Source organism: Muscardinus avellanarius, assembly GCF_963383645.1.
Source record: "Muscardinus avellanarius genome assembly, chromosome: 1".
In the NCBI taxonomy this organism is placed as follows: Eukaryota; Metazoa; Chordata; class Mammalia; order Rodentia; family Gliridae; genus Muscardinus; species Muscardinus avellanarius.
In genome coordinates, this window is record NC_137786.1 from 108,253,530 (window position 1) to 108,266,707 (window position 13,178).

Genomic DNA, 13,178 nt, shown 5'->3' on the forward strand with positions numbered 1-13,178 from the left:
TCCCTTTCAGATTTTCCAAAACAAAATTTCCTTCAACCACCAACCAAAATATTTAGTGTAAAATTAAGATTTATCATATTTACAACCATACTTTTTTTGTGTGTAGCTCAAACAACTTCATCTGGAAGAAGAAAAAGCAATAAAAAGCATTCTCATTGGTGTCCCTAAAAATACATATTTCAAGCCAGGCACAATGGCATAGAGCTGTAATACCAGTATTTGGGAGATTGAGACAGGAGGAGCACAGATTTGTGGCCAGCCTCAGCAACCTCTTGAGGCCCCCAAAACTCAGTAAGAACTTGTTTCAAATAAAAAAATAAAACAGGGCTAAGCCAGGCGTGGTGGCACTAGCTTGTAATCCCAGCATTTGGGAAGCTGAGACAGGAGGACTGAGGTTCACGGTCAGCCTCAGCTACTTAGTGAGGCCCTTTGCAACTCAGTGAGACCCTGTTTCAAAATAAAGAATAAAAAAGGGCTGGGGATGTAGCTCAGAGGTAGAATGTCCCTGGTTTCTACCCCCAGTATCGCCCCCCAAAAAAGGCCTGGGTATAGCTCAGAGGTAGAATGCCTCTGAGTTCAATTCCCAATACCATTAAAAAAAAAAAAAAAAAAAAAAAAACTTTCAGCTCCAAGCAGCTAACCACTTGGTGGGATCCTTACTTTTTCTAGAATAGTCTTCTTTCCATGGATTTAGCCACATTAACAAGTATACAACTGAGAAAAGTAGTTCAAAACATGTCTGTCATGCTCAACTGGCACTGAGTAGGCAATAACAAATAAATTAATGAACTAAATGTAATTGCTTACCTAAAATATCAACTCTTTAACTTAAAAAAAGAAGACAAAGTATTCGCTTGCAATAAAACTCCAGAGTCTACAGCATAAGAATATGAACTAAAATTAAAGATCTCAAGAAATTTATTTCTTGAGCTGGGTGTGCTAGTGCACACTGCTTGTAATCCCAGTACTTGGAAGGCTGAGACAGGAGGATCGCATGTTCACAGACGGCCTCAGCTACTTAAGTGAGGCCCTCCGCAACTTACTGAGATTATTTCAAAATAAAGAATGAAAAATGGGGCTGGGGGTATAGCTCAGAGGTAGAAAGCCCCTGGGTTCAATCCCCAGTACCACAAACTCATTTCTTTTAATTAATTTATTTCTTGTGTTACTGGGGATCGTACACAAGGGCATTCTACCTCTATGCTACAGCTCCAGCCCTTTTTATTTTATTATTTGGAAATAGGGTCTAAGTTACTTACAGCCTTACCTAAGTTTCTGAGGCTGGCTTCAAACCTGTGATCCTCCTGTCTCAGCTTCCCATGAATTACAAGTGTGTACCATGACCATACCCAGTTTAAGAAATTCAGTGTGTGTGTGTGTGTGTGTGTGTGTGTGTGTGTTACTGGGGATTGAACTGAGAGGCATTCTACCTCTGAGCTACATCCCCAGGCCTATTTTATTTTTATTTGTAAATAGCAGGGTCTCACTAGGTTTATTAGAGGCTCGCTACTTGCTGAGACTGTCCTCAAACCTGCAAATTCTCCTGTCTCAGCCTCCCAAGTAATGGAATTACAGGTGTGCACCACCATACCTGGCTTTCAAAATTTCAAAAAAATAAGGATAAAGATCTGAAGATATAGCTGAAATGCAGAACATCCCTGGCTGCAATTCCCTCAATGGCAAGTGCTCCTGGCTGGAATCTCTTTTACAGAAAGAAGAGAGAGAGAAAAGAAAAAAAGAAATTTACTTCCTAGAGAAACATGATGTATTTATACAAACATATCAAAGTCAATCACTAACCCAAGCATGAGAAGGAAGGATGGGGAAGGAATGGGGTTGGGATCGGGTATGGGCTAATTGGATGATGTGTGCATGTATGTCTCCACAAGTCTTTTATCCCATTAAGATGACTACAATGCACCAATAAAAAATTTTTAAAAAGAGATTCATAGAAGGAACAAATATATAATCTTTCTTCTTCCTTTTTTTGCCTTTTTTTTTTTTTTTGGTGGTCCCTGGAATTAACCCAGGGGTCTATATCCCCAATCCTTCCAGCCTTTTTTTTTAAATTTTGAGAAATAATGTCTCACTAAATTGCCCAGGATTATTTAAACTTGCAGTCTTTCTGCCTCAGCTTCCTGAGTGGGATTACAGGTATGCACCACTGTCTGTAGCAAAAACTTCTAATTTTGAAAATGTTTTTTGAAAAAGACATGATAAGCCGGGCGTGGTGGCGCATGCTTGTAATCCCTGCTCCATTTCTTTTAAGAATGGGAGGCTGAGACAGGAGGATCGCGCTGGTTCGAAGCCAGCCTCAGCTACTTAGTGAGGCTCTCAGCAACTTAGTGAGACCCTGTTTCCAAATAAAATATAAAATAGGTCTGCGAGTATAGCCCGGAAGGAGAAAGCCTCTGGGTTCCATCCCCAGTTCCACCCAAAAAAAAAAAAAAAAAGACATGAAAAAAATTTGGAAATAGAACATAATCTCATGTAAATCTCTCTCAAATCTACGTATTGACTAAACTATGTTGAAGTTATCTTTTTTTCTTTCATCATAGTAAGACCCTGTTTCAAAATAAAAAATAAGAGCCAGGAGTGGTGGCCCACACCTGTAATCCCAGTAATGCAGCCAGCCATGGCTACTTAGTAAAGGCCTTCACAATTTATTGAGACTCTATTTCAAAAATAAAGAATAAAATAGGGCTGGGAGTGTTGCTTGGAGGTAGAATGCACCAGGATTCAATCTCCAGCACTGCAGAAAAATAAAAAATAAAAATAAATAAATAAAATTGAGCTGGACATGGTGGCACATGCTTGTATTCTCAGGACTTAGGAGGCTGAGACAGAAGGATCACAAGTTCAAGGCCAGCCTCAGTACTTACCAAGACTCTGCTTCTAAATTTAAAAAAAAAAAAAAAAATAGAGCTGGGGGCATAGCTCCAGGGAGAGAATGCCCTTGGTTTAATATCCTATACCACACACAGAAAAAAATATATATATGAGCTAGACATGATGATGCACACCTGTAATCCCAGTACTTGGGAGGCTGAGACACGAGGATCACAGATTTACAGCCAGCTTCAGAAACTTAATGAAGCCCTTTGCAACTTAGTGAGATCCTGTTTCAAAATAAAAGAATAAAATAGGGTTGGAGGTATAGCTCAGATGTAGAATACACTGGGGTTCCATCCCTAGTACCATAAAATAAATAAATAGCTGAGCATGTTGGTAATCGCAGTAGTTGAGAGGCTAAGATAGAAGGAATGCATGTTCATGGCCAGCCTCAGCAATTTGTGAGTCCCTCCCCAACTTAGTGAGACCCTGTTTCTAAATAAGAAATAAAATGGGGGGGTGGGCATAGCTTGGAGATAGAATGACCCTGGGTTCAATTCCCAGAGCCCAAAAAATAAATAAATAAAAGCTGGGCGTGATGGTGCACACTTGTAATCCAAGCATTTGGAAGACTAAGACAGGAGGATCACAGTTCACAGCTACTAAGTGAGGCCCTTTGCAACTCAGTGAGTCTCTGTTTCAAAATAAAAAATAGGGCTGGGGGTGTAGCTCAGAGATAGAACACCCCTGGGTTTAATCCCTAGTTCCGCAAAAACTTAAAAATAAATTAAAAATAAATAAATAAAATTGGCTGGGGTTATAGCTCAGAGGTAGAATGCCTCTGGGTTCAATTCCTAGTACACACACACACACACACACTCACACACTCTTAAGAAACCACAGAGCCGGGCGTGATGGCGCACGCTTGTAATCCCCGCGCTTGGAAGGCGGAGAAAGGAGGATCGCTCAGGTTCAAAGCCAGCCGCGGTGGCTTAAGAGACCCCGTTTCCAAATAAAAACATAAAAATAGGTCTGGGAGTGTAGCCCGGAGGTAGAAGGGTTTCCAAGAAACCCACCCAAAAAAAAAAAAAAAAAAAAAAAAAAAAAAAAAACCATAGAGCTTGGAGTAAATCAAATAAAAACAGAATGCCTCGAGCCAGGCGTGGCGGCGCACGCTTGTAATCCCCGCGCTTGGGAGGCTGAGACAGGAGGATGAAAGCCAGCCTCAGCTACTTAGTGAGGCACTCAGCAACGTATTGAGACCCTGTTTCCAAATAAAATATAAAATAGGTCTGGGAGTATAGTCCGGAGGTAGAAAGCCTCTGGGTTCCACCCCTGATCCCACCAAAAAAAAAAAAAAAAAAAAAAAAACAGAATGCCTCTGGGTTCAAATCCTAGTACAAACACACATGCGCGTGCACGCACGTACACACATGAAGAAACCACAAAGCTTGGAGCAAATCAAATAAAAACAATAAAAATGATCACTTACACCCTCATAAAACCCTTTTAAGTATAATTTCTCCTTTGCTTCTGCAAGTTTTTCCCGGTCGTTCTGGCTCTGAATCTTCATCTCATCACAAATGGTTGCAGCTGCGAGATTTCCAAACCCTGGGATTTCAATGACTGGCACCTGTAGAGAACAAAAATGTCTAAAACTTACTCACAGAGAATAGACACAAAAACAACTTTATAGAGCATACTTCTTTTGCCTCTGTTTAAAGAAGTATTCTGAGGTTTCACGTATCATTACAGCAGTGACATGTTGTAATCACAGAGTTACTAACTTCCAGCTGTGACTTCGTCCACTCCACAGAAATCAAACTCTCTCCACCAACACCACTGATATTCCTCCCCACCAAACACACCAACACCAAATACACCTTCCCTGGCTATCAATCCTAAGAGAATTAACTAAATAAGACTGAAACTAGTAAGAAAAAAAAAGATACAAACAACTATTTTTTGGGATGGTCTTGCTTTTGGTTTATATTAAATCTTCTGGACTCTTCAAAAAAGTTATGTGCTAGTAATTCAATTTTTTTTCTTTCTGTAGGCACTAATACAAAAACACAAAATACATAAGACAGAGTTGTATAGGATTCTATTAAAGTTGTTACAGTTACAGATAAGCCTTCAGAGTAACTTGACAAAATTCGTCTTTACAAGCCAGGAGATTGGTTATCCAAAGATAACCAAGTGACTATGAAACTGATGATGCTAAAAAGCTGTTTGTTCTAGAACTGCAGGTGCCATGTGGTAAGAAAATGATTATTGAAAACTCACTGTTATCTACCACAGCAGGTAGCAAATTAAAGTGAGTAAATTCTTAAGCAAATTCCCTCTCTACTTTCAAACTCTACCAATTATTTAGTTTTGTTACAAGGAAAACATTGGCTCTTTTTTTTCTGACCAAAAAAAAAAAAAAAAGAATGTGAAGCTGGGTGCAATGGCATACAACTGTAATACCAATATTTGGGAAGCTGACACGGGAAGATCACAGGTTCAAGGCCAACCTCACCAACTTAGCAAGACCCTCAACAATTTAATTAGCCAGACCCTGTTTCAAAATAAAAAGTAAAAAGAACTGGAAGTATAGCCTGGAGATATAATACTCTTGGGTTCAATACACAATACCAAAAAAGAAAAAGGAAAAAGATCATCCACACACTCACCGGCTCAAATGGCAAAACCATGTCATCTCTAATTCCGTATTTTGCTCGTAAGGCCTACAAAAATATTCACAAGTTACCACTAATGATCAATACTTTACTAGTATAATCACTGAGTGAAGCAAACAGTTAACTTTTTGAAACTATTATTTGTTCTCTCGACACAGAACAATTTTTTAACTTTGCCAAATACCTCACAAGGTATCTGCACACTTTTAAAAACAAATAGCTTAAGTGATGAAACTGGACAACCAAATGCAAAAATACACATGCACACATATTACATAAACTGAAGTTCATAGTCTTGGTTGCATAAAAATATATCAAAACCTTTCCAAAAACTCCGTGAAACATTATATTAAAAATTCCAACCACAAAAAATATAGAAACAGTAAAACAAAAATTAGAGACAGCAATTTAAAGATATTTATCTATTCAGCATAACCTGAGAGTAGTTCAGCAGTATGCAACCAGTGAGACAGTGAAGATAAAATAAGAAAATGAAACTCAGATACTTGCTTGCTTTTTCTTTAAGTCTCTGAGGGCAGCAATGTCATCAGGGGAGTCAGAAGGGACACTTGTGACCACACCAGTGCCTTATAAAAGAAAGTGTGGGATTAACTAATATGACCAGAATGTAATTACCAAAGTAGTCACAGAAATAAGTAACGCTGTTTACCTTTATCCTCCTTGATGGTGAGCATAGGCAGAACGTAGATCACCTTATATGATGTTAAAGGTGCAGAAAGTGAAGCACCAAGAATTTCCTGTGTAAGAAAAAGATCAGCACATAGACTGAAGAAATTTATTTGTAAGCATTAAAATTTAAAATAGTATTAAATATTTTAAGTTCAAGAAGGTGGTAATGAAAAATATACAGGAGCAAGCTCATGAGATTTATTATTGTACAACAGAGTGACTATAGTTACTAACAATGTATTGTATACTTAAAAATCACTAAGAGATTTTAAGTATTCTCAAATACTACAAAAAAAATTTTCTTTTTTACTTTTTTTTGTACGGGGGTCTAGGGATGGAACCCAGGGGCATTCAACCTCCGAGCTACACCCCCTGCCCTATTTTGTATTCTTTATTTTTAAACAGGGTCTCAATGAGTTGCAGAGTGCCTCACTAAGTAGCTGAGGCTGTCTGCGAACCACAAGCCTCTGGTCTCAGCCTCCTGGAATACTGGAATTACAAGCGTGTGCCACCACGCCTGGCAAAAAAAAAAAAAAAAAATTTAATTCTTTTTCCTCAAATTTCATTGTTGAAATATTCCTCTAACTATACAAATAAAAATAAAAAGGGTGTTATTGAACTTACCTCCCCCATTAATTCCTTAACAACAGGCACCACTCCGTTGTCTTTGGTAAAGCCCTGGTATGACATATTCCTGGCTGCTCTTTGGGTACAAATGAATATATCACCATTCACTGTCTCAAATCCAATGTATTTCATATCAGGACGAACCCAGCAGTTTGTCTGTCCAAACATGGTCTCAGGTCTAAGAGTAGCAGCTACCAAGAAAACAGTTTTGCCTTTCAGGCCACTAAGAAGAAAGAGTATTGATTTATGTTAAAAAAAAAAATATGAAATCTTTCACAAAAGAAATTGATAGTTTAGAAATAATGAAACTGTAACTCTTTGCAAACCTACCTTAATTTGGATGGGTATGGCTCTAACACTTTCAATTTCAATAAAGTATATTCTTGAGGTCCAACACCCTAAACAAAACAAACATACAAGAAAAAAAAAAAAGACTTGGTTTAATTAAACCTACTAACCAATGTGGGAAAATAAATTCAAATTTCTAACACGTTCTTGTACTGTTAGAATAATTTTTTCTTAAGCCGGGCATAGTGGTGCCTGCTTGTAATTCCAGCACTTGAGAGGCTGAGACATAAGGACCAAAGATTCCTGGTGTTACTGGGGTTCCTGGAAACCCTTCTACTTCCGGGCTACACTCCCAGACCTATCTTTTATACTTTTTTGATTTGGAAACAGGGTCTCTTAAGCCACAAGGCTGGCTTTGAACCTGTGTGATCCTGTCTCCACCTCCCAAGCGTGGGGATTACAAGCGTGCATCACCACGCCCGGCAAAGGAATTTTTTAAAAAGGGCCAAGGGTGTAGCTAAGTGGTAGAATGTCCCTGGGTTCAATCCCCAGTTCTGGAAAAAAAAAAAAAAATTCTTTCTTGGTTGGATGTGATCACCCATTATGTGAGCTTATAATCCTAGTATTAGGGAGGCTAAGACAGGAAGAACACAGGTTCGAGACCAGCCTCATCAATTTAGTGAGGCCCTTAGCAATTTAGCAAGACCCTGTTTCAAAATTAAAAAGTAAGTAAAATTGGGCTGAGGGTGTAACTCAGAAGTAAAGTACCCCTGGGTTCAATCCCCAGTATCACACACAAAAAAACACTTCTTCCAGTAAAGAAACTGCCATTGGTGTGCTGATCAGATCCACATGGTTTTCATCAAAATAGGAGTTAAAAGACACAACGCTAATCCTGTTCCTAGAGCAGGTCCTAAAGAATAGCCATCACCAAAGGAGTCATAACCACCCTGAGTCTTCCTTTTCTGATCTATATAGTATGCTGTGTCTCACACAAGAGTGTCTTAAGAAACACATAACAGAAAATGCTTTGAAGCCAGGCGTGGTGGCACACGCTTGTAATCCCTGCGCTTGGGAGGCTGAGACAGGAGGACTGTGCAGGTTCGAAGCCAGCCTCAGCTACTTAGTGAGGCTCTCAGCACCTTAGTGAGATCCTGTTTCCAAATAAAATACAAAATAGGTCTGGGAGTGTAGCCCAAAGGTAGAAAGCCTCTGGGTTCCATCCCCAGCACCACAGGAAAAAAAAAAAAAAAAAAAAAATGCTTTGAAAACCAATAATGTAGATTTCAAATATAAGATATCCCTACCACTAGCTATATAGGCTGAGTATCTCTTATCCAAAATGCTTGGGACAGGCCAGGTATGGTGGCACGTGCCTGTAATCCCAGTAGTTGGGAGGCTGAAACAGGAGGATTACAGGTTCGAAGAAAGCCTCAGCCAGTAACGAGACTCTTATCAACCTAGCAAGAATGTTTCCAAGCCGAGCATGGTGGCACACACTTGTAATCCTAGCATTTGGGAGGCTAAGACAAGAAGATCACAGTTCTAGGCCAGCCTCAGCTATTTAGTGAAGTCCTTTACAATTCAATGAGACCTGTTTTATTTTTTTTATTTATTTATTTTTTGGTGGTACTGGGGTGGAACCCAGAGGCTTTCTACCTCCAGGCTATACTCGCAGACCTTTTTCATATTTTACTTGGAAACAGGGTCTCACTAAGTTGCTGAAAGCCTCACTAAGTAGCCAAGGCTGGCTTCGAACCCGTGCGATCCTCCTGTCTCAGCCTCCCAAGCGCAGGGATTACAAGCGTGCGCCACCACGCCCGGCTCGAAACCTGTTTTAAAATAAAGAATTAAAAACTAAGGCCAGGGGTATACCTCAGAGGTAGAATGTCTATAGATTCCATGCCCAATACCTCAAAGGAAAAAAAAAAAAAAAGACTATTTCCAAATAAGAAATAAAATCAGTACTTGGGAGGGTGAGATAGGATTATAGGTTTGCAGACAGCCTCAGCTACTTAGTGAGGCCCTCCACAACTTAGTGAAACCCTACTTCAAAATAAAGAATAAAAAACAGGCCTGGGGGTGTAGCTCAGAGTTAGAATGTCCTGACTTCCATTCCCAGTACAGAAAAAAAAAAAAAAAAGCAGCAGCAGAAGAAGAAAGGAAAGAGAAGAGAAGAGAAGAGAAGAGAAGAGAAGAGAAGAGAAGAGAAGAGAAGAGAAGAGATCAGGCTGGGTTGAAGCTCAAATGTAGAATGCCTCTGGGTTAAATCCTCAGTAACACAAACATGCTTGGGACCAGAAGAATTGACAAATTTCAGATTTAAGAGTTTGAGGTTTTTTTGCTTATGTTTTGGGGGAACTCAGAGTTCTACCTCTAAGCTACACCCCTAGCCCTTTTCATTCTTTTATTTGAAACAGGGTCTCACTACGTTGGTGGGGCCCTTACCCCACCAACCATCTGCCAAGTCTGGCCTCAAAGCTGTGATCTTCCCAAGTATTGAAATTACAGGTATGCACCACCAACGCTGGTTTAATTTCAGAGGTTGTTTGTTTGTTTGTTGTTGTACTGGGCATTGAATCCAGAGGAATTCTACATCTGAGCTACACTCCCCAGAGCAATCTTATTTCTTTGGAAACAGGGTCTCACTAAGTTGCTGAGCGCCTCACTAAATTGCTAAAGCTGGCTATCCTGTCTGCAATTCTCCTATCTCAGGCTCCCAAGTACTGGGATTACAGGCATGTACTACTGAGTCCAGCAGATATCAGAGTTTGTCAGACTTTGGAAAATCTGCATAAGACTTTACTTATGAAGCATCCCTAATGTGAAAATCTGAAATCCAAAATACTCTAAAGTCCAAAACTCCCCCCCCTCCCCCGGCGGTACTGGGGTTCCTGGAAACCCTTCTTCCTCCGGGCTACACTCCCAGACCTATTTCTTTTTTTTTTTTTTTTTTAATTTGGAAACAGGGTCTCTTAAGCCAGCAAGGCTAGCTTCGAACCTGCGCGATTCTCCTGTCTCCACCTCCCAAGCGCAGGGATTACAAGTGCGCGCCACCACGCCCGGCCAAAACTTTTTGAGTGCTATATATAATCCAAAAATCAAAAATGTAAAATCCAAAACTGTTTGAGTGTTATGTATAATCCAAAAATCAAAAATGTTCCCAAGAGCCGGGTGTGGTGGAGCACGCTTATAATCCCTGCACTTGAGAGGCTGAGACGAGGATCAAACAGGTTCAAAGCCAGACTCAGCTACTTTGGGAGGCTCTCAGCAATTTAGTGAGACCCTGCTTCCAAATAAAAATATAAAAAATAAATCTGAGAGTACAGCTCGGAGGTAGGAAGTCCCTGGGTTCCACCCCCAGTACCACCAAAAAAAATAAAAAATAAAAAATGTTCCCAAGAGCCTGGTGCGGTGGCACACACTTGTAATTCCCAGCTTGGGAGACTGAGGCAGGAGGATCACAGGTTTGCAGCCAGCCTCAGCTACTTAGTGAGGCCCTCTGCAACTTAGTGAGACCCTGTTTCAAAATAAAGAATAAACCGGGCATGGTGGCGCACCCTTGTAATCCCAGCATTCAGGAGGCCGAGACTGGAGGATCACGGTTCACGGACAACCTCAGCTACTTAGTAAAGCCCGCCGCAACTTAGTGAGCCCCTACTTCAAAATAAAAAGAATAAAAAAAGCCGGGTGTGATGGCGCATGCTTGTAATCCTCGCACTTGGGAGGCAGAGACAAGAGGATCGTGCAGGTTTGAAGCCAGCCTCGCTGGCTTAAGAGACCCTGTTTCCAAATAAAAATATAAAATAGGTCTGGGAGTATAGCCTGGAGAAGGGTTCCATCCCCAGTATCACAAGAAAAAAAAAAAAAAAATAGGGCAGAGGGTGTAGCTCAGAGGTCGAATGCCCTTGGGTTCCATCCCCAGACCCAAAAAAAAAAAAAAAAAAAAATTTAATTAAAATAAGACTGAAAGTGTAGCTCTGAGGTAGAATGTTACTGGGTTCAATCCCTAGTACCACACACACTGGGAAAAAAAAATTGCTCCCAAACCCAAAATCTTTTGAGTATTATGGTAGTGCTCCAAAACTTTCAAATTTTAGAACAGTAAAGATGTTTGGATTAGGTACGCTCAATCCATATTAAAACCTTACTGAGTCTTCTGAAGTCTCTCAAATCTTTCAAAATTTTGATCAGTTCTCACTATCAAATAAATTACAACAGAATTAGAGACCAATTTTTAAAAGTAACTGCTAGATTACAAATGTGTTCAAAAGTGGTAATAAAAAATGCTATGTTCAATTCATTATGATTCAGATACACCCACCAAAACTCATGTTGGGATTAAATCCCAAACCGGGCATGGTGGCACACACTTGTAATCCCAGCACTTGGGAGGCTGAGACAGGAGGATCACACAGGTTCAAAGCCAGCCTCAGCTACTTAGTGAGGCTCTCAGCAAGCAACTTAGTGAGACCCTGTTTCCAAATAAAGTATAAAATAGGTCTTAGAAGTATAGCCCAGAGGTAGAAAAGCCCCTGGGTTCCACCCCCAGTGCCACCAAAAATAAATAAATTAATAATAATAATAATAATAATAATAATAATAAATTTAAAAAACCAAAAATAATAAAGGTCTGTTGGTATAGCTTGGAGATGAACACCCTGATTTCAATTTCTAGCTGGTGCCACAAAAAAAAATTTGAAAAAAGAGGAAATTCAATCCTAATGTAAAGGACAAAGAGGTGGAACCTTCTGGCCTAAATACCTCTTAAATGGGCTAATCCATTCACTAATATATGGGTTAACAGGTTAATGGGTTACCTTCAGAAGGAATCTGTTATACAAACCACCTTGCCTCCTTCTCTCCTGTGTCCCTCCCATCATGTGATGCCGGACTCCACTAAGGGAGGCTGCAGAGAATCCCCACTAGCAAGAAAGCCTTGACCAGACATATCCCCTTGACCTTGCATCTCCCAACTTAAGGAACTGTGTGTTAAACACAGTTCAGTCTTGATAAATCACCCAGTCTGTGGTATTCAATTATAGCAAGAGGAAAAAAACGGAGACAGAGCTCACACGCTCAGATGCTGGCATTGTCAAGATTTATTGTGCCTAGGCTATAGGCAAACCACATACCCTTGCTTTCTTCAATTACAGGGGAAAAAATGTTACTAATGTGCTCTACAAAAGAACACATTCTACTGATTTCCTGAATGGCTAGAAGTACTTTGGAAATAAGCAAGCAGGCACAAGATCAAAACAAGTATAAATGGAATCCATGTACTAAAGTTAGCTACATAGCTCATTTGTGATATGTGTAGATTCCCATGTGATTCATGTGGGAAACCACAGTCTCTTTTTAGAGCTGTTTATTTCCCAAATGGTGCTTTTCAAACATTAACATGCATATGAATCACAAAGAGAGCTTATTAAAACATAGATTCAGCCGGGCATGGTGGCACACGCTTGTAATCCCCGCACTTGGGAGGTGGAGACAAGAGGATGAGGCAGGTTCAAAGCCAGCCTCTCTGGCTTAAGAGACCCTGTTTCCAAATAAAAAATATTAAAAAAAAAAATAGTTCTGGGAGTGTAGCCCAGAGGTAGAAGGGTTTCCAGGAACCCCAGTACCACCAAAAAAAAAAAAAAAAAAACCCATAGATTCCTCAGGGCTTCTGACTTAACAATTCAGGCATGGGGCTCAAAAATGTGCTTTTCTGTACCAAGCTATACAGATGGTCCTCAGACCACTCTTAAGAGCTGCTAGGTCACTCTTAAGAGCTGGATGAGACACGAGTACCTGTGATGATACTGTGCTTTCCTTTTCACACACACCAGGGCATCGGCACTCTACACCTCAACACTACAGTGAAATTATTTTCAGATCTCTCTAAATCTCTATGGCCATTATCAAAGATTTTTATAAGAGCTACTCTACATCATACATAATCACCTCTCCAGTCTGTCTGTCATGATCCATGCAAGGTTGTCCATCTTTTGGAGAATAAATCGTATACCTAAAAAAATAAAAAGTAAAAAATGTTATTCTATCCAAGTTATACCT

The 13,178-nt window shown here is 40.0% G+C and overlaps 1 protein-coding gene across 3 annotated transcripts in view; it reads right to left on the reverse strand.

Annotated features, from left to right (window-relative positions):
- Window positions 1-13,178, reverse strand: part of LARS1 (leucyl-tRNA synthetase 1) — a gene marked incomplete at its 3' end in the record, with an annotated part of 79,118 nt that overhangs the window by 45,989 nt on the left and 19,951 nt on the right. For all 3 annotated transcript variants that reach the window (XM_080696404.1, XM_080696405.1, XM_080696403.1), the window contains 7 exons: window positions 13,068-13,131; window positions 7,161-7,228; window positions 6,828-7,053; window positions 6,184-6,271; window positions 6,024-6,100; window positions 5,508-5,561; window positions 4,325-4,465 (listed from right to left, as the gene is read on the reverse strand). In XM_080696404.1, coding sequence (XP_080552530.1) covers window positions 4,325-4,465; window positions 5,508-5,561; window positions 6,024-6,100; window positions 6,184-6,271; window positions 6,828-7,053; window positions 7,161-7,228; window positions 13,068-13,131 — 718 coding nt within the window. The remainder of the gene's footprint in view (window positions 1-4,324; window positions 4,466-5,507; window positions 5,562-6,023; window positions 6,101-6,183; window positions 6,272-6,827; window positions 7,054-7,160; window positions 7,229-13,067; window positions 13,132-13,178) is intronic.